At 44.9% G+C, this 25929-nt stretch overlaps 1 protein-coding gene across 1 annotated transcript in view; it reads right to left on the reverse strand.

The window, feature by feature from the left end:
* Positions 1-4776: 4776 nt before the first annotated feature.
* The window catches only part of PTH1R (parathyroid hormone 1 receptor), a 120590-nt gene continuing 99437 nt past the window's right edge, over positions 4777-25929 (reverse strand). Inside the window, exons 8-13 of the mRNA XM_037387337.1 lie at positions 20970-21030; positions 19089-19155; positions 15432-15526; positions 13338-13479; positions 12145-12186; positions 4777-11089 (exon numbers count right to left, since the gene is read on the reverse strand). Of these exons, the coding sequence (XP_037243234.1) occupies positions 10727-11089; positions 12145-12186; positions 13338-13479; positions 15432-15526; positions 19089-19155; positions 20970-21030 (770 nt within the window). The 3' untranslated portion in view covers positions 4777-10726. The remainder of the gene's footprint in view (positions 11090-12144; positions 12187-13337; positions 13480-15431; positions 15527-19088; positions 19156-20969; positions 21031-25929) is intronic.

The following is a 25929-nucleotide window of genomic DNA, read 5'->3' on the forward strand; positions in this document are numbered from 1 at the left end:
GAAGTGAAAGAAGGTCTTAAAAAACACTTCAGTGAAAGCACTCATGTTAGAGGGGGAAGAAAACACCACAGCTCCTTTCCCTCCTGCTCAGACTAGAAAAAAGGAGCCAATATCCTGAAAACAGGCTCCCCGGACAGAGCCTGGCAGACAGCTGGGAATGGCCGAGTCCTTGTTCTAATGCCCAGACCCCATCACTTCTGGTGACCACCACGACTGGGTCACCTTGAAGCTGCTGAGATGAAGCAATGAGTTTTAGCAGCAGGTCTGTCTCTTCGTGCCTGTCGCAGCTCATGCAGATGGCAAGAGATGGACTGTTTCTGAACACGAGGGTGGGTGAGGGGATGGGTTTGGGTGACGGTGCTTGGTTTTGCCTGTCCTTCCACCGACTGTCCTCTCCCACCAGCATTACCTCATACCACCTGTCCTTTAAAACGTTTCACCTCTAGCAACAAATGGCTTCTTGTTCATCCTCCCCTGAAGCTCTCAAAGAAGAATGATTAATTTAGACAGAGAAAAATAAAAAGGTAAAAGCTTGGTCTGGCAAGAAGCACCCGGCTCTGTATTTAGAAGGGTTTACGCCTGTTGTAATGCTCTGGTTTAAATAGATGCTGCTTCTCTGGTGAAGTCATTGTTTTGTCTTCTGTTTTAGGTACCTGAGGTCTGCCTGTTTGGACAACACCCTTCTATTAAGCTTGGTTTTAATTGGTCTTTCAAGTGGATATTGAATCTCTATTTCAGAGGATGTAGGCCTGGGGATTTTGGAAACCCAGTGCACACTAATCCCATCTATCTCAAACACTTTAATCCCATGCCTTTTTCTAGCCAAATACCTACCACATCCTAAATCCCCACATGTAGAAGCTGATACCAATACAAAAGCCTAATGTTGTCACTCGTGAAGCATTTCAGGAGAGAAGACAGCCACTCAGACCATCCTGCCGCCTGATGGCTGCTTCCTGGGCTTGCAATGCTGCTGGGCTAAAGCAAAAAGACACATGGATGGCAAGTAAGGTTTTGGGAATGGAGGAGTTAATTTACTTGAATCATTACCCTTTTCCTCTTCAGAATTTATGGGGGAAACCCACTCCATAGAAATCAACAGGCATTTTGCTGTCGATTTCCATGGAGTCAGGATTTTGTCCCAGATTGATGCCAGCACATCTGTGTTGCTGCACACGCCATCGCTAGCCCAGGATCATTAACCCTTAGTCTGAGGAAGATAACCAAATACTGTAAATTTCCTTAGTTAACGTGCCGGGAAAAAAATTGCTACAGTTGCAGGGAGAAGTTAATCTGTGGGGAGAAATGGGTCTAAATTCCAGGTTCTCATGTTGAGGTTGTTCTAACGTACCCCTTGTTTCAGGTGAAAAAAGAAGGGAAGAGTGCCAGTAAGGATGAAGAAGAAGAGAAAGTTGTACTGACTTTGTTAGACGCTCCCCATTTGCTCTCTCAAGAAACTCCCAGCACAGGAGACAGCATAACTGTGAGACCTCTGACAGATCTGTGCTGGATAGGGAGCTCTGCCTGGAGAGCAGCCACATTTATAAGACTTCCTAATTACTTATGATCATGTGGGTCAGCTCTTCCATAACTTTTTCTTTTGTTCCTGGCCCCTGCCAGACTCCGAGCTGATTTCCAGCCCTGCCCTGCCTTGCTGGAGTCTTGCAAACCCGTTCTGAATTAGGAAAAAGCTTGTTGCACTGTTCTTGCAAACGCTGCCTTCGGCTCCCTCCCAAAGCAGCATTGCTGCTGTCAACCCTCAACGCCATCCGGAGACGGTCAGAGGGGAGATGGCCCCACATGGGGCCATGAATGACCACTTGCCACAGATGCAAAAGCAGTTCAAGGAACAGTCCTGCAAGTGTGCCATGAAAAAGTACTAACATACCAACCTAGAGAAGGATGCAGAAACCACAGGAGCAGATCAGAATATTAAACTTAAATTAAACAGGAATATTCGATTGCAGTGTACCAGCTCTAACCGCAAGCCCTCTGAAGGCAGTGGGAAGACATCGTGTGAAATTTGCAGGTCATATCAAATGGCTCAACATCTTCTATGAGCAAAACATGAGCAAGTTCAGTTGGAGGATGAAATGCTGTGCCAAGGTTTGTAAACCTTTCCCTGGTCCGTGGGAAAGGTTTCAGAGGAACCTTACTTAACATTTCTTTTAATGTTCCCCTGTGACATTCTTTTCCCCACTTGCCTTCCAGCTCCTGGCAAAATATTGATATTATCTTGAACTTTGTATACTGCAGGGCTAGTTTAAACCTGGAAGACAGCATGAAAACTCGGAGGATCCGAGTTCACATGCAAGTAGGAGAAAAGACAAGACAAGACAAGACAAGACAAGACAAGACAAGAGAAAAGAAAAGAAAAGAAAAAAGAGAAAAGAAAAAAGAGAAAAGAAAAAAGAGAAAAGAAAAAAGAGAAAAGAAAAAAGAGAAAAGAAAAAAGAGAAAAGAAAAGAGAGAAAAGAAAAGAAAAGAAAAGAAAAGAAAAGAAAAGAAAAGAAAAGAAAAGAAAAGAAAAGAAAAGAAAAGAAAAGAAAAGAAAAGAAAAGAAAAGAAAAGAAAAGAGAAAAGAAAAGAAAAGAAAAAAGAAAGAAAAAAGAAAAGAAAGAAAAGAAAAGAAAAAGAGAAGAGAAAAAAAGAAAAGAAAAGAAGAAAAGAAAAGAAAAAAGAAAAGAAAAAAAAGATACAAGAAAAGAAACAAGATACAAGAAAAGAAAAGAAAAAAGATACAAGAAAAGAAAAGAAAAGAGAAAAAGATACAAGAAAAGAAAAAAGATACAAGAAAAGAAGAAAAGGAAAAGAGAAAAGATACAAGAAAAGAAGAAAAGAAAAGAAAAAAGAAAAGAAAGAAAAGAAAAAAGAAAAGAAAAAGAAAAAGAAAGAAAAGAAAAGAAAAGAAAAGAAAAAAGAAAAGAAAAGAAAAGAAAAGAAAAGAAAAGAAAAGAAAAGAAAAGAAAAGAAAAGAAAAGAAAAGAAAAGAAAAGAAAAGAAAAGAAAAGAAAAGGGCTAAGAAAAATCCCTACCAACTGAAACAGCTGGGCGTGGCTAAGTGACCACAGTGTATATTAGTGGGGAGAACAGGCTAATCTGGTCAGTAACAGATAAAACGGGATTGTTTTATGTGACAGCTGATGCCTTGGGTGTCCTTTTATTTAATCCCAAACAGCAAGCCTGGTCTTTAATTCTCAGCAGAGCATTTCTGTAGCAAGAGCTGGAAGCTTTCTTTTAATTCCATTATGGAAATTGTACATGAATTCTGAGCTGTGGTCTAGATTCAGATCTGTTTTACCTTGGCATTAGACTGAGCTAACTCGATTGCCTTCAGTGGAGTAGATCCTGCCTTCTGCCAATGAATATAAAATCAACATCAGGCCTGTTTCTAACTGTCCTGCCCTAGAGACCAGTTCTGAATGACTCTGTCCACTTGCTGTAGCTATTCCATCCGCCATGGAGAGCTCTGTCCACATGGGAGAAGCCAGAAAGCCAGACACTGCCCACACCCCATCAGAGCACTCAACAGAACCTGATGGAATAAACAGAGGATAACTTATAATTACTATTTTATTGTTTACAACCCTTCTTAAGTCTGGTGCAAAGACAGCGAGTCTCTTTCTTGCTCTCTGTGCCCTTTTCTTACAAAATCACCAAGACCAGAAGACTGTATTGATGGATTGACCTTCCACCTCTGCCACCTGTGCTCTGAACCCCGTCTGATGGGTATGATGGCACTAGGGCACTGTGCAGCTGATCTGAGCGAAACATGTTCTCATCCCAATGCTCTGGATTGATTTTGAAACTAAGAGTTGAGATTGGCTTCTAGCTGTAAAAAAAAAAATAAAAATCCTGGATTTGCATCCAGTTAAAATAGAAAATTAAATACTTAACCAAGTTCTTTAAATAAGTTTTTAGGGTTGTTTTGTAGGGCCAGTTTGGGAAAAAGGAGTTAAGTTTAGAGAAGGACTCCAACCAATCTGAATTTGGGATTGATATAAACAGTAGGGGTGTCCACCTTGCTGGTGCCCTTTTTGTGGGCTTCTTTACCTGCTAGGGACAGGCAACCTCATGCTAGAGGTGAAGGAGGTACATGGGATCTGCCAGCACTGCCAAAAGACCACATCTTGGTCCCAGCTTCAACTGCTGTACTCACAGTAGAAGATACCTGCTCTAAAATCTCCAAAACCTCCTACAGACCAAAGAGCAGCCAGTGAAGATGACTATTAGCACTGAGTAAAGTAGCACCCTCATTAGGAGACCCTTTGCCTATTACAAGACTTGATATATACACAGCAAATTAATTTGGGGTTAACCACTAAATGAGGCACATCAGCGATATCTCTGTTTCAGCACAGGATTGCTTGATGTCTCTGAGCTTTAAATGACCAGTAGCTGGTCACAGGCAATCTGAACCACATGTCCATGCATCTCTCCATCCCAACTCATTCATAATAACCTTTGGAAAATTCACTACAGAGAGGCCGAGGAGGACATGGAAACATCAAGGAGACCAGATTTCTTGTTTAAAATTTCTGCCCAACTGAGCATTATTGGGGAAAAAAAAAAAAAAAGCAGCCAACCTGCATTTTTTTGTTTTTCTTATCCATTTTGTCTTTTTCCTGAATGAAAACAAACTCAATCTGCATTTTCCAGGCTATATATATATACATATATATACAGACACACAAAACCCTCTCACATATATTATATCTATAAAATTTTTATATATATATATATATGTAATATATATATATAAAAAAATCAAAGTGGTGGAGTTATGGTTTATTATTGTTCAGCTAATTATGTGTCTTTACAACAACTCATATCTACTTTCTTTTGCTCTCCCACCTTTAGCTAAGAGCTAAGCTTGAATTTTGATTTTATGAGAGGTTGCAAAAATAGTTTGGGTAGAACAGAATAAACCAAATAGTTTTTATACAGATGGCAGTATTTGCCATCAAAACAAAACATTTCCCTGAGCCAACAGAATTTGCTGTCTGGAAGGTTCAACCTTTCACTTCCATGGGCAGAACCAGGAGAACTGCCTTCCAATGAATGTCCGCAGAGATGAACATGCTCTTTATTTTACTTATACAATTTATAAACTATTATGTTTTCCAGGCAAACCCAGACAGCCATAGCCAATCACGATGGAAATTTATTTACAGGGTCTTTCACAAACTCATTTCCTTTACAATTTAATATTTTTCTCATTTCAAGATACCCTAGAGGAATGAGATACAAAATCTACTCTGTATCACACTGGATGCTTGAAAAACTCCGTAGCTGGCCAGGGATATTGTATGTCCTCTGCTTACCCTGCAGAATGTGGCAGCCCATCAGAAAGAGCAGTAAAAATAATAACAAAAAAATCAAACAGTAAACCTGTTCCAGCATGAAGCTCATTGAAAAAACCCTGATTTTCCTAGACTTGAGGGTGCAGATCATCTGTTCCCTGGCAGGTGCTGTCAGCAGGTGCCGCGGTGAAGACCTCTGTTAACCTGCTCACAGCCTTAAATAAAAGCGTCCTCACCTGCCAAGCACTCTGCAACTTGCAGCCATCAGTGCAATGTCAATCTGTGGCAGTTTACACAGCTGAGGAGCCATTATTACCCCCCCACGTTTGGAAAATACTGCTGCCCCAGATCCACTGGCTCCTTTGCTTCCTTTGCTTCCTGTTACAGCTGAAATGTTGTAAAATTCAGATAAGGCCAGAGAAGATGTGAACTTCCCATGACAGGGCACAGACTGGTTTTCAGCCAACCCATGGGCACCAGCAAGTGGAGAAAAGCACGTACACCAGTAAGAAGAAATGTTGCACATTAAAAGACTTCACAGGTTCATACAACCTCTCCCTTAAAGGTCAACTCTTAAAGTGCTTTCTGTCATTTCATGCAGTCCTATCTCAGGTGAAAGAGTCATTGACCACAGCGAGAGATTTGGGCCAGTTCAGGGATATACTGACCACTCTCCTCATCACCAGTAATTCTGCTTGAAGCTTTCTAGGTGGAAAGTGTGCAGAAAAATCAGCCAGTGAAAAAGCAAGAGAACCAAAACTAGCCATGAGGTTTCTTAACATTTTGAAACATCAGAACCTGGAATTTAAAAACTTTTATAAGCCAGACATTGAATTTGTCAAAAGAATAAACAGGAATAAAGTACTGGAGTTCTTCCCTCTTCATGTATCTTCATAGTTTAAAAAATGGAAAATTCTTACCAGAAATGTGGATGTTCTACAACCTTCAGCCAATTGCCCATAGACAGATAAATAAAGCCAAACGTTGGCTGAAGGGTTTGATTTTGGGAGATCTTTGTGAACTGATTTGGCTCTAATATGTATCAGACAAGAAGAAGCGTAGCTGAGGAGTGGTGAGGGATAGGACAAGACATGATCTCATCTGAACCAAGACCAAGCAGTATATAGGTGTAAAAACATTTGTCTGCACATATCCAGGCAAAGCAGAAATTACAAGGCTTCTGCCAAAAGTCATCTTTAAGAAACACAAGGCTAAGGGACGCTTAACAGCTCTGTGTCCCTCCAGAAAAGAGGTAGATCAGGTAGGGAGGACTCACGAGGAAGAGCACATGGTGCTGGATGGGGATAGAAGAGGTGCAGGGCTGGTACGATGAGATGAACCTGTCAGGGGGGGAGGTTCCCTACCCAAACCCAACATCTCTGTGGCACTGGAGAAGAGGACACCCATCCAAAAGATGGGCAAGGAGATTCCTCCCTGTGTGAGCCAGTGGGCTGGGGTATTGCAGTACACAGCTTGGCCCTGTGCCAGCCCCGCATGCTTAGAGAAGTGAGAGGGTCTATGGGACTCCTGAGTGTTGCTTCGCAGGATGGGAAGAAAAGGGGCACAGATGTGACACCATGGAGGAGAGAAAATCAGAAAAATTTCAGGCAACCAGCTCCTTTGGACCTCTGCCTCCTTGAAGTGAACTTAAGAAAACCTCTTTGCCTGTGTGTTTGCTGTACACTGACTCCAAAGCTGCTCTCTCTGCTCCATGGTGCCCTGTTGGACCTGAATCAGGATGGGCACAAACCCTGTCCTGCCTGCAGGGTTTGCAGTGGTCGGGGGATGAATCACAGAGTGCATCCTCACCTCACCACCCTTCTGTTTTCTGTAGCCTTCGGGACTATGTTTGCACTAATAAATCAGACAGGGAAGGGGCTGTCATCCCAGGTGGACTCAGACCTTTGGATGGGGTAAGCTGCCCTTGAGCAATGTCTGCATCTCCAGGGATGGAGGACCCCACTCTGGATGGAGGCTTTGGCTGAGCGCCTGCAGGATGCCCTTCCAGGGCAAATTGCAACCACTTATTTCAAGTGTGGTTTCTTCTGGTTTTAGACACGACAGGTCTGATTCCTTCCTTGCTAAAACCAGTGAAGGATGTCCTTGTATCTCTAGATAACAGATTGTGGCCTACACACTCAATCAAGAGTTTACGATCAGCCCAGGAATGATAGGAACAGGCTTTGACAGATGTGCAGTCTGCCATACCTTAGTGACAGTTATTCCCCTGTTTTGGTACAAGCATTTTCCCAGTTTTTGCATGAATATTGTTCATGCACCTGGACAACCAGATAAAAAAATAGTATCTATTATGTCTGATTTGTAATTGAAAGAATTAAGAAAATATTTCTTCCCCTGTACATCACTCATGCCTGTAATTTTTATCTATGTTTAACAACAGTTTTTAGACATTTATTCTAAATAACCCAGTGATTAATGCATTTCAAGTGAGGGCTGCATTTTATGAGGGGTGTTGTATTTATTTATAAATAATTTTATGGCTTTTGCTAATTCCTTGAACTTTGTAAAGTGATTGTCAAACATGTTATTAAACTTGAGTTCTCAGTAACAAACACAAGCAAATAGTGAGTCATTGGTGGGATATTTTTTTTTTGTCTTTTTTTTCCCCTTGTTCCAGCAGTGAAACGATACTAGGAAATTTCTTTGAGCGAGAAAATCAGGAGGGTCACTGCATCTACTTGGCAGGATTTAAGCACAACATACTTCTGGAAGGATGGAAAGCCAGAGCCAACATATGCAGTGTTCTCTCTCATCGGCAGTTCAGCCACATGGGATACTAAATGATGCAGCTGTACACACTCTGGCAGCTGACTGTTAGTAATGTCTGCCCCATCTGATTGCCTCCAGAAGCCATAGCAGCATCTGTGAGGGAAAGGCGAGCAGCGAGTGTAGCTGGGCTGGCCCAAACCGCCGCGGAGCTGGTTAGCTCTCCATGCCAAACTTTCACTGGAGTTGACTTCTCTTGCAAGATGACTTAACTTCTCTGTAATACTATTGCTAGCATTGTTATGTGAATAACAACAACAATAATGAGAGAGCATGAAAAAAGATTATTCTTTGAAAACCTTACATTTCAATAGCTGCCATTTGGTGGTAAATGGTTGTGATGAGTTTTGACTTATTTCAATGACGCAAGACAAGAAAAGAACATCACAAATAAATACTGGCTTTTAAAGACCTGCTCATGTACGTCTGCAGCTGGTGGAGAGGTGCTTCAGTGCCTGGCAGAGGACTCCCTCTCAGCCACCACATCCCCTACCAGGTCTGGATCCAAAACTCAAGAGATGCTGAAGGGAGGAGGTTTTTCTCCTTGCCTTCGCTGTGCTTTGGATCAGGCCCTGAGAGGCTGTGTAAAGAAGATGTGGGATGCAGAGTCAAGATCCCAACTGGTCTTCCTGGCCTTCTTCCAAGTTTTCGGGAAGTTAGTCCTTAATTTGCCCATAGGAAACCAGCTGATTGCATCGACTGGATGCATCACAAGTGCTGGTTGATGTGACCCAGCATCTGTATCTAAAGCATTGGGATAGAGAGTACATTATCCCATTGATCCAGCCTGCATCCTAAAGGACTGCTGCAACCTTTCCCAATACCTCTTTCCTATTCCCTTTGAGTAAGAGCCAGGTGAGGTCAAAATGCTTCAGTTACTAGAAACTTGCAAAGAAGGAAAAAAAGAAAAAGAAAAATAGCACCATGAGAAGCTGACTCTTAGACTGCAGCAAGGGAATGGTGATGACAGGGGCTGAAGGGGGGGTCCAAGCTGGCTCAGCCCGAGTCCTTCCTTGGGGAAGTACATGCTGCAATAGGAATTTTGGCCACTGTTCCTAATTTTCCACTTCTGGGCAATTCTGTATCATGCTTGGAAACTGGCAGAGACCCTTCGCAAGATGATCAGCTGGTGTGAAACAGCCCCAGCACAACGCGCTGTTGGCCAACAAGGACTGTAGCTCTCCATCGCTGCCAAAGGTGGTGTCTATCAGAAAACACACCCTGCAAAAAAAAACCCACCAGCAAGGGATACTCTGCAGGGTGACAAAATATTCCTGGTCTCTCTTTCCTGTAGGAAGGAGGTATTTCCTTGTGCTCTTCCCATCAGAGGCAACTGCAATAGCATCTCCTCATCTGAGCATCTGTAGGCAGACACAGGGACTTTGGTTGAAGTTAGGCTTGTTTACACCAACTGAGTCTGACCCAGTGTACATATGTGTGTGTGTGACCAAACCACAAAGAGCAGTGAAGTGCAGAAGATGCTCAGAAGGTGGCCATCCCCCAGCAATCCCTGTGCTTTGATCCAGCAAATTTGCCGTTAGATCTCAGAAAGGTAGGTTTGTCTGGCTCTGTTCTGGGTGATATGGGCTGACTGTTGATGGAGTCTTACTCCTCATGAGGGTTTGGGCTAGTGAGAAACTGGACATTTAAAGGGCAGAATGAGAAGCAATTTAGAGGTTTTTAAAATGGCTGAAGCCTGTTTCCATGAGCACCCACAGAAAGAGAGGGCTGAGTTGGCTATCCTCTGAACTGATTTTAGCGACACACACACAGGTGCACACACCCAAGATCTCCAAATTGCCTGCCCTGCCTTGACACACTTGGTGGGCCCCTCTCCACTGCTGCATCTGGAAGAACGAAAGTGGCGCACCTTCTGATAACCACATTTTCCATCCTAAAATTGCACTGGTTTCTGGCTTCTACTGGGACTCAGGTCAGGGAGGGGAGAATAGAGTTTTCTGCCTGCATCTAGCAACCGTGAGCTGTTAGCTCTGCCCACCCCAGAGGAGCATTTTGCCAAGGAGTGAGATTGCCCAACGGAAGGACATGAGACTGGTAGTACTGAGCTGTCCGTGTTGAGTGCTTGTCTGCAAGGCCGGGCAGCTGTGACCCCCAAAGGGGTCTTGACCAGTGTTGTGGGTATTACCAGGCAGACTTTACCGGGAAAGCACAAACCAAACTGAAGACGGTGATGCCCAGGGTGGCTTGTACCCCTTGGCAAGAAGATGGCACTGTACACTGCCTGCAAGACTCTTGCTTTACTGGGTGAGCCTCCTGTCCTCCTTGGCTGCCCACGCTCTCCAAGAGGTCCAAGGACCACGTGTTGCTTTGCGACCCTCCCTCGCAAACCCTCAGTATCGCTGTTGTTCAGCAGGTGGCAAGGCCAGCGGCTCTGGATAGCCCTGCCTCTGTTAACACCAGGGAGACACAGATCACTGAGTACATGCATGTGATCGACAGCTGGCCACATTGGTGGCTCACTTTTTTTTCCCATATAACTTAACCTCTTGTTCCACAGAACAGAGAAACTGTATGGAAACCCTTGGCATCCGATGCGTGGCCTGATATTCTTTTGCCCACTAAATGCTCTCCAGGAACCTTTTTCATCCTTTTCCTTCTTTTTTTGCATCCTCTCTTTACATCACTGTCTCTCTTTCTTCCTCAACAAGTACTGTGGGTCTGTCTCCATCATAAAGCCCAGAGCCATTCAGGTACTCCTCATCTTTGTTGTACTGCTCTGGTCCAGAAGAAGGCATGGAGTTTTCAGAAATGGACCCATTTTTTACATAACCTGGCAAATTCCGGTGTCCATTGAGGGTCCCTGGTATAAGTCTCGTATTGAGATGGAGGGCAAGTGCTCCTCTTGTGGCTACATTTGTGATGCTGGTGTGGGAAACCATTGGTCCATAACTGTAGGTTGTGCTCCCACTTCGTGCTTTCCTTTTAAAGTCAAGTGCTAATGTCCACCTGCTCCATGACTTCTTTATTTCTGCTTGGACCTGGGAGACAAGGAGGGGAAAAAAAGCATGAGTGGGAGGAGATAGGGGCAGACACTATCAGAAGGAGGTAGTATCTACTGACAGAATGGGTGAGAAACTCTCTGGGGAGGGAATTTGGAAGGAACAGTAAATTGACATTAAATATATCCTTTCCAAATGAAATATTTGACATTGCAAAGCTTGAATGGATGAAAACATCTAACTGAAAATATGGGTTAACTCTCTCCCAGGATTAAGGGAAGGTAAGCAGCACATCGAGGAGAAAGCCCTCTCAATGTGCCATGAACGTCAGGGATGAACTACCTCCAGAGGTGCCTGAGTCACTAGAAATTTCCTCTGGGAAGGAGTTAGCTGACTATTGTAGACTAAGTATCCCACTTTGAGATGGCTAACATTAGGATGAGATCAATTCCCTTTATGGTATGGATTTTATCTTGGTTTTATGCTGTAGAACATAAGCAGCATATTTGTAGTTGCAATCCTTAAATCCATAAATCCCTAAAAATCCATACATAGACTTAGGCCAAAACAATTTTATGCCAGGCCATGAAAGTAGCTCTGCTCTTTTCCAGTGCGCATGCACTGACCATCTAGTATCTTAGTTTGCAGCCACAGGGGGACTAATGGAAACAAAGATTTTAAAGCATATGACTCTGGAAATAGGAAAAAAAGGTCAAAAAAGCCTAGGCAATCCAAAGGGCTTTCTGGTCAGGCAGCTACTCTATCGATCCACTTTTTTTTCCTGCCACAGATCTGACTTTAAGCAGCACTAAAGAGCACTTGTGCTGAGAAAAGAAAAACCTGTATGTTCCCATTTTTTTCTCCATTAGCTACTTCCAGCAGCTCAATTCTTGGTGACCTATTGACCTGGATGTTGTACGTGATCAAAATCGAGGGTATGAACTTTCTATGTGGACTGACAGATCTTTGACTGACTGCAAAACAGGGCTGTGTCTCTAGAATAAGTGAGGATATGCTGCTGTGCATCCACCGTCCGTCTGTGTGTGGAACTAACCTAACAAAGGAGGGAAATAATTAAGAAGACGGTGACTTACCTCTCCGTTGCAAAAACAGTATATGATGGCAACAAAAAATCCCTAGAAGGAAAAAAACCCAACATAATAATGTTAATTTTGCTGCATCTTTTCTGATGGCGCTGCCCAGCATCCCAGTGTTCCTCTGAAATCAAGAGCATTCATAATTTGATGAGCACAACACGCGTAAGAAACCTTGCATTGCTCAGTAGTGCATGAGAGAGGGATAAACACAGACGTTTCCTTGCAGTTGATAGACTATATAAGCCCTCTGGGTCACTTTCTAGCTAACAGGTCTATTTTCACTCCTGAACTTTTTCAAAGGTTCTGAGATGGTGATGGGTGCCTGGAAAGGTGGTGGGGTCTACTCCACCAGAGGTGTTTACACGTATCTCCAGTGCTCCAGGAGGGGAGGGTGGAAGATGGTCCTGATGGGACTTTTCCAGCTCTGGCTATAAGTGGGGCAGCCTGTGTATGGAGCAAAACTGGCTGAGTGGGATCAGCAAAGGAGTTCACATGTGAGCAATCCATCCACATCTTTTTGTTGGCCAATAGTTTACCCAATGAGGTCACGCACTATTTTATCCTGTCTGCACCCAACATGAATTGTGGAAGCACACGAACACAAGCTTGGTCCCCATCTCCCTTACAGTTTCTCTAAACTGCCATCTGTCCAGGCCCACTGTCCACCTTTCATCAGCCACGCTGGGTAACCATGACAAAGACAGCAGCATGCGAGCCAAAAGCTAACCTCTCAGGGGAGTGTGTGCGGTGATGAGATAAACTGCTCTGCTTGTAGAGAGTCGCCTATTCTCGCTGCTGTGTCTTGTACGGGACCAACGCTGTGATGGAACCTGCCTTTTGCCCCAACCTAGAACTGAGGAATCCGCTCACAGGACTGAAAGAGAACTTGGGACAAGCAAATTGGAAGCTAATTTGAAACAACATATCTTTGTGGATCTCCACCAGCTTATGTCTAACCCGGATCTAAAGAGATTAATATTTTGTGGGGCAAGTTATCTTTCAACAGGAACGCTTTTTTTGTTGGCACACTGAGCCTTTATACGTGAAAATACTGTCAAATTGCCTTGTGAATGAAAACTGACGTATTGTAAAAACAGTCCTGCTTCCAAAGACAACCTTGTGCTCCGATTTCCCCCCTCTCCCAATGACATTCTCACAGTTTGCACCCATACTTTTAACAGTTACAATACCTGGAAAGAGTTGAACAGCATTTCATAGTGCATTTGAACTTGCCAAAGAATCCCTGACACATCTGTGTATGGCATAGCCATGAAAACAATATAGTGAACGCCAAACAGAGGCATAAGGACGAGGGTAGATTTCAGCAGCTTCCTATAGCAATAAAGAAAGAAAGACACAGAGGAAATTAGTGGATGGAGGGAGCCTCCCAGCCAGGCTTGCCCACCTCATACCTTGAGTGTGAGTTGTGCATAATTTTGCTCTTGCTTACATGTCCCCTTGGCTAGACTTGGATACCTTACATTTACAGAGGCACCATGCCCACCTGCAGTTTCAAACTGTTGCTTCTCTTATGGCATGTGACACAACCCAGCCCATCCTCCAGAGTGTCTTGATGTGCTAGTCTAACCCTCTGCACATGTATTCCCCCACGTGATGCTGTTGTAGGTACTGGAGATGAAGACACTCAGGTGTCTTTTTCAGCCTCAGACTATACCCAGCTTTGGGTCAGGAACATGAGTAGAGCGTGGAAGGGTGACTGGAAGGAAATGGGCGCTGCTGCTTCCGGCCCTCAGCCTCTGACTGGCACTAAATCCCCTTCTCCCAAAAGGATGGCTCTGCTTCAGCTTAGAACAACTAGACATGGTCCTGTACAGCCAGTAGGTGCCACTGCTTGAGCAGGGCGGTTTGGACTAGATGACTTCCAGATGACCTCCAGACGTCCCTTCCAACCTCAACTGTTCAGTGATTCTGCTTGCTTGTTGAGGCAAGACATGAAGGTCCACCCTGGGTTAGTGCCTCCTGTGCAACGGGCAGAGCTGGTGGAGAGGGAGGTGCATGTAGGAGCAGAATTACTCTAGATATCAAGGGAAGAAGGACAGTGCACTATGGGGTAAGCAGAAGGCGAACACTCTTAGGAGATGCTCGGGACTGCAGTATCACTTGGGAAATGCCTTTTTAAAGCAGTAGCTCCATCTCAGTGTAGGGCCTGTGCTGGGGACTGGGGGAGGTACGGCACAACCCTGACTACTTGGCTAGGTTTCTGCCTGAGGGAACCAGCTTTTCCTGGAAGTGATATTAATTGAAGGATTAAACTTTCTGCCAAGAGTTAAAGCAAGTTACCAAGTGCAGGCAATTATTGAGAAGGGCAGACATCACTACCAGAAAGACCTGGTACCTCCTCTGTCCAGCAACTGGAAACCACTGAGGGAATTTAACACATTAAAAGGAGAAGGTCCCATCCAAACCATAATTAATAGCAAGCTTCAGCCAGGGGTAAATAAATAAATAGATAAATCAGAGCCCTGACAGGGCAGCAAAGAAAAATGGAGAGGTGTTTTCCTGCCAAATCTCATTGCTGCTTCAAATGAAATGTCTTGTGTTTGGCGAGTGGGATGGTAGCAATGAGCTCATGGTTTGCAGCCCAAATCGTTCTGCTCTCCCCCTTTGCATGTGTCATGGTCAGTCGAGCTCGGAAGATTATGAGAAACCTGGGGAGCTCTCAAGCAGCCAAGGTGTCTCAGCAATCTGCTTTTTCTGTCCAGTTTTGACCATGCTACAAATATCCCAAATTATCAAGAGAGAAGAGCTGGCAGAACAAAAGAAAACAAAACAAACAAGGAAAAGCCAGATTTCCAGCAAAGAGCTGGGAATCATTTTTTTATTTCAGCAAAGGCACTGAAACACTTGCTGAAGGGGAGATTTAACAAATAGACCGAGTTTTACAAAGCACAGGAGGGAAATAAATAGAAATAAATAAATTGGTACTAGTTTTAGGGGCTTCAACAGCATAAATAATGCTTTTACTTTTCCACTTTTTGGTTCAAGGCCGGCACAGCCACTTCCAAACTGGCTGAAAGACTGAATTCCTCTTTTAACCTATGAGGCTGGTCCCCCAGGTTGGTTTTGAAAAGTTTAGGAGATGTTTAATCTGCAGTTGATTCATTCTGCATTACCAGACTTGGAAGACAGAATTCTTCTCATCTTATTTTAGACATCTACAGTGCAGACGCCATGAACTAGTCACCCTGGGCTCCCTCTGTAGTCAGTGGGGTGAAACAAGGACTTTGACATCTCCCAAAAAGTGGAAAGGCTATGTGACTTACCTGTACTGTTGCCTTGAGTCACACCTCCCTGCATTCGTCTCTCGTAGCTTGGTTGCTAGGACTCTGATAATATTGATAAAAAGAATAAAATTTACCTGGAAGAGGTGGGGGAAAAGAAACAACAAAGAAAGGATAACTGTTAAAAAAGACCCAGGTGATGGTAGCGTTGTTTAGTCAATGCTTTCCCCAAGATGAGTCAAGGCGCTGTGGCAGGGTCCTGACCATGCTGTGTATGAAGCTCCTCCTGGGAGAGCTTGTCCCGTGGAAAGGATAAGCTCCTCCTGGGAAGACCCAGTGTTTGGTGTGTTCTAGTCAGCTGTGCTTAACCTGGATGGCTGAGAGAGAGAAGGGAATGACATTCCCTGACAAGGTGTGTGCATCTCACATGGAAACACCTACACCTGAGCTAGCCAGCCCAGCAGACACTGCGTAGTTGGGTATGAGATCAATATATAAGGCTGTGCTTACCAAGCATTTTGAGGTATGGACTACAGACATCTCTGAATTTTCCACATCACCTTTTTTTTTTTTTTTAAAAAAAACCAACTTCATACAGTGGTCTCACAAATTTCTCAAACTTAGTTTGGGGTTTAGGGAGCAGAGCGAAATTAGGTTGTGTTTGTCTCTTGCAGCCCACCCAGGATTAAGATCTCATCAGGCTGAGATGCATTAGTAGGATGCCTTTCCATATTTCCATGTGCAAAAGGAAAAAAGAGCAAGAAAACTGCACTGTGATGAAGACACAGAGTAGACTTAACTAGAGATGACAAATCAAGAACGCAGAAGGGCAATATAACCATAAAACTTCAGTTGTATGTTGGCTGCTAACCCTCCCTCTGGAAGACGGTTTAGTATGGATCAGATAAGGACAGCAGGGAGGTAATGTCTACTTCCCATACAGGGAGCCACATCTGTGGACTCATCTTGCGGCCAGCTGCTCAGTCAAGTTAATCTAGTCCTACAGGAACACGTGCGTGGTGACCCATGCAGCAAAAGGTAATGGCAACATCTCATGGCTACCCTGGCACTGAACAGAGATGAAAAATAGGGAGACCTTTGAGGGATTCTTGGCTTTCTGGAGCTTTTCAGAGACTGGTTTCACTGGGGCTGGGATCACACCTGCTGCTGCCCCAGACAAACCCATTCTTAGGACTATGGGCAAGGCCACAAGCAGAACCATCCCGTAACCATCTGCACTGGGCAGATCCATGTTGCCAGGCTAACACGGATGCCCATGGCTTTTTCTGGAGACTTGCAGCAGTCATTTGACTTCTCAGATGCCAGTATAGCAACATTTCAAGGAAACAAATTACCACGCCACACACAGGCTCATAGTTTTACGCCCGAAGGGACTGTTGTGAACCTCTAGTTTGATCTCCTGCAAAACGCAGTCCGTAAGACCTCCTTGTATTCATTTCTGTTTGAGCTATAGCAGATCTGGGTTTCAGTGTTTCCATGACGGAGATCCTACCACAACCATTGGTAAGTCGTTCCAATGGTTAATTATCCTTACTGTTAAAACAAGTAGCTCCCTGAGCCGCTGAATGAACACGGCCGGTTTGCTATGGCTTTGTCTTCTGTGGTTGGATTCCTTCTCCTTTAACGAGGTGCAAATTCATATTGAACAGCTCTGCTCTGTGTTAAAAAGGGGGTAAAGCTGTACTACACCCTTTCCTTTGAAGGGGTATTAGTAGAATTTCTCTCCTGTATCTATTTGACTGTTTTCATGAGGTTTGTGGGAATTTAACATCCATGCAACCCCATTCCCTTAGTTACATTTGGTTGGAATTTACTGACTGGCACAGAAATTGTAAGGGAGGGATGGATAGACCGACAGGCAGAGAAGCACACAGCCTGGGGGCATAGAATTCATTTTCATTGGAAACCAATCTGAAAGGAGGGGAAAAAAAAAAAAAGCAGGCTTTGTTTCTCATGAGTTTTTCTAGCTTAAAAAGGCTCAGAAGTGGGATCTTGTTCTGCATTTGTCTGCTAAAAGAAGATGTCCAACCTTATCACAGTCAGGAGGGAACTCCTCTGACTTCCTGAAACATGTGCTCAGCTTCAGAAGAAATCCAGACAACTGCGTAACATCAAAGCTAGCAGCAAAGCTGGAGTGGAGGGATTTTAAGCCCCTCAACCTCCAAATTCTCTGCAAGTACATCCAGAAAATGCATAACTTCTAGTCCAGCAACGTATGACCAGCTAGTGTGGGAATTGAAAAGGCAGCCAAATGAACAATATGAACCCACAGAAATTAAACAGAAACAACCCACAGAATATTTCTGCATGATAAATAGCTGCATTTGCAAATAGCTAGGGTACAAGCACAGCACAGCCTCATGGAGAAACATTATTTTTACAAGGATGAGCCTCAATTGAGCTCTTTCTCCTCTGCTAATTGGGCTTTAAATTAAATGCAATGGGGTTGCTGGCATTCATCTAGCTGAACTATCTGAACTTTCTTCTCCATCCTACTATTTTGTTTCCAGTGACCATGATGTGGGCTTGGTGAGTCGTTTCTTCCAAGTCACAGAAGTAATTGCTAGAGCCAGGCAGAGATATTCCACCAAAAAGAAATTCAGATGAAGAAAAAAGCCCCCCAAGTCCAAAGCAGCTCACCTAATTGCCCATATGAGCATATTCACCCCAGAAACTTTCCTGCTGTTTATGTGCAGACGGTCTGATTTTCTTTATGAGTCAGAAGGAAGTATCTAGAGCTTTATGCACACCCCTCTGAAGACTAGAGAGATCTTCCTACTGACTCCACTCAGCTACTTGTGGATGATTGTAATGGGGAACTAGGATGCGTGGGAGTGGACAAGCTCTTCTGCATGCATCTCTCACCTAACCATCAGAAGATGGACTAATGAAGAACCACAGAGAAAGACAGAGGAAGGAAAGAGGGTAATTACTGAAAGCTGTGAAAGCAGGTTCTCCAGCTAATTAGGACCCTGCTCAAACAAACGCATAACTACCCACCAAATTCCACTTGTACAGATAATCACATCTTACAATGAGCTCTCTAGCTTGTGAGCTTAGTCCTGTGTCTGGATAATGTCACTTACATCCCTTCTGTCCCGTCTGGCTCCTGGGTGGGGGCTGAAGTAATCCTCCATCAGTGTTTAACATCATGTCTGATTGTAGCTGGGATGGTTTAACTTTTTTCCCCACCTTTGAGGTATCCCAAGCTTTTATCAGTTCAGAAGGCTGGGTCTGAAACAATCTGATGGCATTGAAGCGTGCCTTGGGAAAAGATTCGGTCCAGCTATGGAACCTAAATTCCGGTTCTTCCCACTGGAGATGCCTGGTGAGAAGGTGTTATGACCCCTGAGGGTTTCCAGTATTGCATGGGTTGGGAATATTTGGGCTTGAATGTTTGTTTCATTAATGATTTTAGGGTCTTACCCCTGTTTCATTTTTCTCTTCTAAGCAAAACCTGATGTTGCTCATAAACCCTTCTGCTGTATACAGCTACTGAACTTACAGGCAGGTCAAATATAAGGGCCTTAAACTGGACATATATAGACTCCACACTATCAAGGCAGGAGCTGCTTTCACAGGGTGATTAGTGCAGGGAAACCTGGCTCAACTCATCCCGCCGAGCCTGCAGCGACCAAAGGCGCTGCCTCCCACCTCTTGCAGCCAGCCAGTACTCACCACGATAGCTGCCAGGATGGGCACCTGAATAATCCATTTTAAATTGCCAGCACTCAAGTCCCAACACCTGAGAAGAGATTGACATCCCATCAGGAAATCCTTGGTTACAAAAAGCAATAGGCTGAAACGTCCCATTGGCTAAATCCAGCCTGGAACAGTGGGATCCTCCCAGGCCTGTTGCAGTGGAAGGACCCAGCTCCAACCCTGCCTCCGGTCAGCATGGCTTTGAAATAGCCCTTCTCCTGCTCTTACACTATTCAAACCAGAAACCACTACTAAATGCATGTAAAGTTATGTTCTCCAGATGGTGGAACAGCTCTTTCCACAGCTCTTGTCCCCTCTGGGCAGGAACCCACCCTTTTCCAATTCTTCTTCACCTCCCTACCAGAAAAAAACTATGTTAAGAGCAATCCAGCGTCTGTGAAAATCAGAGAGGCTGAAATGGCTTAATATTACCCCTTGGAAAAAGCCCGCCCGACTTTGCATGGGCACAGGTCCCGTCTGAAGACACGGTGACGGGGACAATGCTGTCATTGCACATTCCGTTCCTGTGCTTCCTGCAGCCCAGCTTGTGCAGGGAGACCCAGCCATACCCCACAGAATTCTTTGTCTCCTTTTCATCATCAGCCTTTGTCCAAGTGAGGACTGGAAGGGCAAACAGTTGGTGGCATGGACGTTGGGCTATGGTCCTCCATCTGCCAAGAAGGGGCTGAACACTATTTCTTCCCAGGTGTTTCCAGAAGCCATTGAATAAGGTCACTCAGTGTTAATTACTCTGTTCGAATTCTCTCCAACCCCGGGGAGAGGAGTGCCACAGGGTTTTCTTTATCTGGCCCAGACAGCCCCCACATGGCAGCTGCAGTTTTCATTTCACTGGCCAAATGCTGCCCAGGCAGCTATTCAAGGAAAGCGAGAGGCAGGGGCAGAGAAACCAGCGGTGCTGACGGAGAGGCTCTGCGAGGACGAACCCGTGCCAATGCCAATGCGTCACACCAGTAGCTGTGCTGCTCCATCCTTCCAAGCCTGGAGCCGAAATCCCATTTGGAAAGCAGTGTTCTCCGAGGCAACGTAACTTGAAAAGTTGCCTGGGGACCCCACACTTTAGTGTTCAAATGAAACCCACTGTGTGTTATGGGGGAAACATGTGATTTGGGGCGGGTTGAAGACTGGATGCTATGGATCCTTCATTCAGCATACTGTAAGGGTATGAGGCCATGAGGGTGCATGTGTAGGACCAAAGAAGCAGCTGATCCACATCTTATTTCTGACAGTAGCCAGAAGCTGATATTTAAGGTAGAACAGGTAATAAGCAGGTAGTAATTCTTTCCTAGGATATTCCAATAATTTGCTGCTCGGGATGGCTTTCTGAGCCAGAGCATTACCGAGTATCTAATACTTCTAGCAGGATTTAACTTCCATGAATTTATACAAAAGCTTTTCAAACTGAAGCACACGCTGGCATCCACGTCTCCTGCGGGGAGGAGCTGCAGCCTCATCACCTGGTCAGTGCCAAACCACATTCTTTCACTGTGCTGAACCTGCTGCCTCCCAACTCCATTCCCATTATTTCAGGATTTTAAAAATCCGTGTCCTGTCCCTGCCTAGCTGTGAGGCAGTGTCCTTTAGCCCCAGGGATAAGAGCTGCAGGTGTTCACATTGATAGAATTCTGTAAAATGAAAGGAAATCTAGGAATGTTGCATTCACCTTACGCTTCCCTGCCACACACCCCCCTAGAAGATGGCTAACTTCATACCAGAAATCACTTCTGGCTTTGCCTGGTTCCTTTTTTCCTTTCGGTTCACCCACAAAGTCACCATTGCTAAAAGCCCCACTAAAGCATCACATGTAAAAAGGAGAAAAGAAAATGCAATGTGACTTACTCTGTGTCGGCGAGAGTGGCTCTCACACTGGCCCACGCTGTAACAAATATAGCAGGGAGTCCTGCAAAAAAACACAGGTCCGATGGGGTGAGCAGGGGGACTAGCGGGCTGCATTACCATGGGCCCAGGTGGAGTGGGCTAGAGGAAGGTGGAAGAAGCAGCTTTTAAATATTCAAGCATAATTTAGACTAGGAAAGCCTGATCTTGGTCTCACATCTCTTCTGTAGTCCAAATGGTAAACCAAACAGTGGCTGGGAGCATTTTCTGAAAGACAAATGTCCTGGTCTGGACACATCCACCCTACTCAGCCCTCCTGGCTTCCAGAAGGGAGCAGCTCGCTTCCCCAAGTTGCTGGCCAGGAGTGGTCCAGGCTTAAGCCACCTCCTGATTCACGGCTGGGAGGTACCAGTCTGGTCTGGGCCTGAGATGGGTCATGGGTTTGACAGGATAAATCTTCAGGTCCCGCCTGCCCTCTGGCACTGCTTTGCAGATAGAGAGCCGTAGTGCTTGAACCTGGGATTGGGATCTGCTTTAGCCAGCTCATTCACTTGAAGCAGAGAAGGGTTTAATGCAGCACACCTTTCCCAAGATATTCGTTCCCTTCCCCTGATGTCCAGAAAAGGTGGATCGGGAATCAGATCATTTCTCCCAGTATCGGCCTGGATGGATTAGAAGCTCTGTTACGTGTGAGAGGCTTGCATCGTGGGCAGATAAATGCTAGAATTTAGGGTAATGCGTACAAAATACTCTAACCAAAGGTTCATTCCCAAATGAACCACCCTTATTTCAGCACAGCTACACTGGGCATCACCTTTTCCTTGTGAAAAGTAAAAGAATCATCAATATCCAAATGCAATATTCTATTTATTTTTTTAGGGTCCAGTTCTGCTTTATTTGTACAACTGAGTCCCCTACTGGCTTCCCTTAAAAGGCAGGATCAAATCCACAGTAGCTTCCACAAATTCCAGAAGAATAGCCCCTTTCAGGTGAAAAAAAAAATTAAAAATAAATAAAGGCGACATTTATCACCGATGACTGTAAATATGCTGTTCACAGTCAAAGCTCATTGGGGCTCGGCATGCATAAGCACACGCTTAACTTTCAGCATGCACTTAAGTCTCATTAGGGTGCTTAAAGGCTTTCCTGACCACGGACGCTTTCCTGAGCTGGGGTGTGGAGCGGGGATGCCTGTCTCATACATACATGGACAACGGGGCCGTTATCTTGGTTGGAACCTTTAAATGCCATGGTAATATAAGAAAGCATAAATAATTAAACACAGAGCCTCACTCAGGACCAGCACTGGCTACAAAGATACATTTATAAGGAACGTGCCCTGCTTTACAGTCCCCTGCGATGGCTGGCATTGGAAAGAAAATACTTAACCTATTGCACTGGGAACCCATGAGCGTGTGGAAGCTGAGGGCTTGGGGAAGGCGGTGATTTATTGCAACAAGCCCTGTCTATTTCCTCCTCACTGTTAATCACCTATCTATGAAAACCATGTGCACGCTCCGGGCTACTGGCTGAGCTATCCAAGGCTTAAATGCATACGGCTTTGCTGATCCCGTTGATGACATTCCAGTTTATATCAACTGAGAAACTGGCCGTGTTGAGAGGCTGACATGCCTGCTGCCTGCCTGCGAGATGATGGATGTTCACTCGCTATTGTGAAGCTCTGAGTTTGGAAGACGGATTGTGTCAGAGATTTGGATGTTTGACATGTACTTGCTTCTCTCTTGCCTGCCGTGCACTTCAGGAGAGACACTGTTCCCATTCACACTAATCCTGTGCTGTGTTCAAGGTTCCTAGCAACAATAAAATATAAAGCAGAAAATAATTACACCTAAGAAATACCTATGTGTGGATTTATTGTGCCCTGTGTGCTGCTGCCTCATTCCGTTCAAGCAAGCTTAGGAAAAGGATCCTTGACATCTTCTGCAAAACGCACAAGGTGAGTTCCCGGCACCCATTTTATGGCTACATTTGTCTTTCTGAGTCTCCTACATGGTTATTTTTTTTTGCAGTGTGAACAATCATAAATGTTTTTAAATTTATAAAAACTAGTATGAATCCTCTCCCTCCCTTTCCTCTGCCTCAGTTTTAGATACTCTACGTCAATGTAATGTGGAGCACTTGAACCATCAGGTGATGTCTAGAGCTCAACCTTTTCCTCCCAGTCTAGTAAGCAAGTCTTTCAACGTGAATAGTCAGAAGGCTTAGCCTTGCCTCCAGCATCTTTTACTTTCAGAGGGTGATAACTGACTCTTTGGTGCCTCCACTTGAAAGTCCTGATCTGTGATGCCCCAAGATTAACAATCCCTCCTGCCGAGCACTCACAGCGCCCGGTGATGGGAGAACCATTGGCCCAAAAATCAGGACTGCGGTCCTCAAAGTTGGACATCCAAAGATATCCATGAACAGCAAGACACCCAAGAGGATCCTGAGAGGATCCCAAGACATCCAAGAGAAGCTCCGTGAGCAGGAAGGTCACGTGTGGCTCAACGCATCTGGCCATCCCAGCAGAGAAAGGAAAGTGAGTCTCCACAAAGCTGTGGTGTCCTGTGTGGCTATGAACACAGGCAGATGCAGGCATGGGTGGATGCATGCGTGTCCTCCCCCTTGCACAGATGTACCCCATGTGCACGACCGGTGTGACGCAGGACGAACCCCACCGGGCAGCGATGCTGTGAGCGACTTCTACAGAATCCACATTGTATGCGCTGTGCATTTCCAGTCAATACACACAGTGTGTACAATGCAGGTGCTATAAAGTCAGGTGTCTCCCCATCAGGTGGAAAATGTGCAAACCTCAAGCTGGGCAAAGTGTGGTGGCCACCCCAACCCCTTGCTCTCCTCTGTCGCTTTTCTTGTGCCTGTGTCTTCTAGCAGTTGGAAAGGTGGCTTGCATGCATGGGTCAAAGCTGGGAGTAAAAGAGAAAAAAATGCCAGAAGAAAGCTTTAGGTCTGGAGAAATCTGGTCTCAGTTCCCTGCTATTTGAAAACGTCTCTGAGGAACAATGCATGTGTTTTTTCAGTCCCTCTGTGTCACAGTTTCCTAATATTAAGTGTGGCTGGTAATGCCCTTTTATGCTTCTTGTGCTGTTAGGTGCAAACACTTTCAGGCAAGGATGATTGGTGCTTAGATAAACACGCAGGGCTCACCATCATGGGGCTTTGGAACTGAGCACCTCCAACACTAACACGTTGATCTATTTGTGTTTTCCAGATCTCCCTGCGATCCTCATTTGCACCGCAGCTGAAAGCCGGTGCAGTGCAGCTGGCAGGGAGGGGGGAATTAACATGGTGTGAAGGAAAAATGCCAGTGGAATCAGTTTGGGTTTTCTAGCTATTGGTCATGCTTCTTAGACTTCCTTCATAAAACAGCTGCAGGGAACTTGAAGGCTGCTGGGGAATTTATTGTCGCCCATAATATCATTATTTATTTATTTTTGTTGGGTATTGGCAAGGAACAAGTTCCTTTCTGTCATCAGTGTCTCCCGCACAAGAAGGGCACTGCGGACTTTCAGGGAGCCGTGCTCCCTGGTGCCAGTGAGGATGTGGATTGAAAAGACTCCACAGAAATCTTTGGGGCTGACATCAAAGAGTAACTACACGTTCTGCTTTCTTCAGCAGTCTGGAAATAAGATGTTGTAGGGTGATTTTTGCTCCCTGCCCCCACCTTGGAAATGTCCAGGCAGGATAAATGCACTGCTGTTTATTGTTACACAAGCCAAAAAATATCTAGGTTTTTCAGGCAAACTTGTCTTTTCTGTACCTACATGGAACGTCGTGATTACCCATCACTGATTCCCTGACATTCATTGCTGTGGTATGGGCAGGATCCAGTGCCCACTGCAGGGAACTGGAATTTTTCCACTGACTCCAATGGATTGGGTTGCCCTTTCCAGTGCCCAAAAGCTATCAAAACAATACGTCTGTGTGGGGGGAGGCGTGTGTACATTATCATGCTAATCAAAACAAAGCAAAACCAAATGCAACTGGAGGGATCCTATGTTCTCATTCCAGAGGAATTTAAATTGAGCAGCCTCAAACTTTTGGAAGCACACAGATGATTGGTGTTGTGACAGGTGTGACTTCAGCTTTGTGGTTGCTCTGATAAAATGATTATACTCTGGCAGTGGTTGGAAGAATTAATGAGAGGAACCCATGCCTGTTAGACTGTTTTCCTTTGGCTGCACTACGAGCAGCATCAAGTTGGTTTTTCTTGTTAAACATATGGCATTATTTTTCAGCTGCTTCCCTCTCTTCCAGGATTTGCTCTGAGGACTTGCTTCTTTAAGTCTGCTCTGTTCAGTTTCGTGCCATTTTCTGAGAAGCAAATTTTACGTAGCTTAAAGGTTTGGAAGAGGATGGGGTTTGGGTTTTTTTGAATTTGTTTTTTGTTCATTTGTTTTAAAAAAGAGGTGACATTTGAAGTGCTTTCTGCCTCACAGGAGCTAAGGTAAGAAATGCCTTGTCCCCAAAGTATCTGTCTTTATTTACTTTTTTTCCCCAAACCTACCAGCTGGCTGGGACTAGACTTGGCCTCAGAGATGGATGCCCACCTGCGGACTCGTATTTACACCTCCCATCTTTATCATATGGCAGCACCAGCAGTTTCTGACCTATGTACCGGCTGAGCATGAGGTCAGCAATGAGCTCGTGGTCCCCTTCTCCCCCAGAGCACACCTGGGAAGGAGGAAGGCTGGGCAGAGTCCTCCGGGCTGGGCTGCCCCAGGCTACTGAATCCCTTCCTTCCTCTCACAAAGCAAAAGCCTGCAGCCCTCCACAAACTCAGTTCTGCACTATCTGGCTTGCTCAGAGCTCCACTGTTAGAGACACCGGTTTTCTTCCAGCAGAAATCATGTTCTGGAACAGGAATGGTGTGGTGCACACATTAATCTTGTACTAAAATGCAGTCAGGATGTGGCCAGGTGCATTTTAGACCTGGAAACTG

The sequence above is a fragment of the Falco rusticolus genome, chromosome 4 (genome assembly GCF_015220075.1).
Source record: "Falco rusticolus isolate bFalRus1 chromosome 4, bFalRus1.pri, whole genome shotgun sequence".
NCBI classification, from domain to species: Eukaryota; Metazoa; Chordata; class Aves; order Falconiformes; family Falconidae; genus Falco; species Falco rusticolus.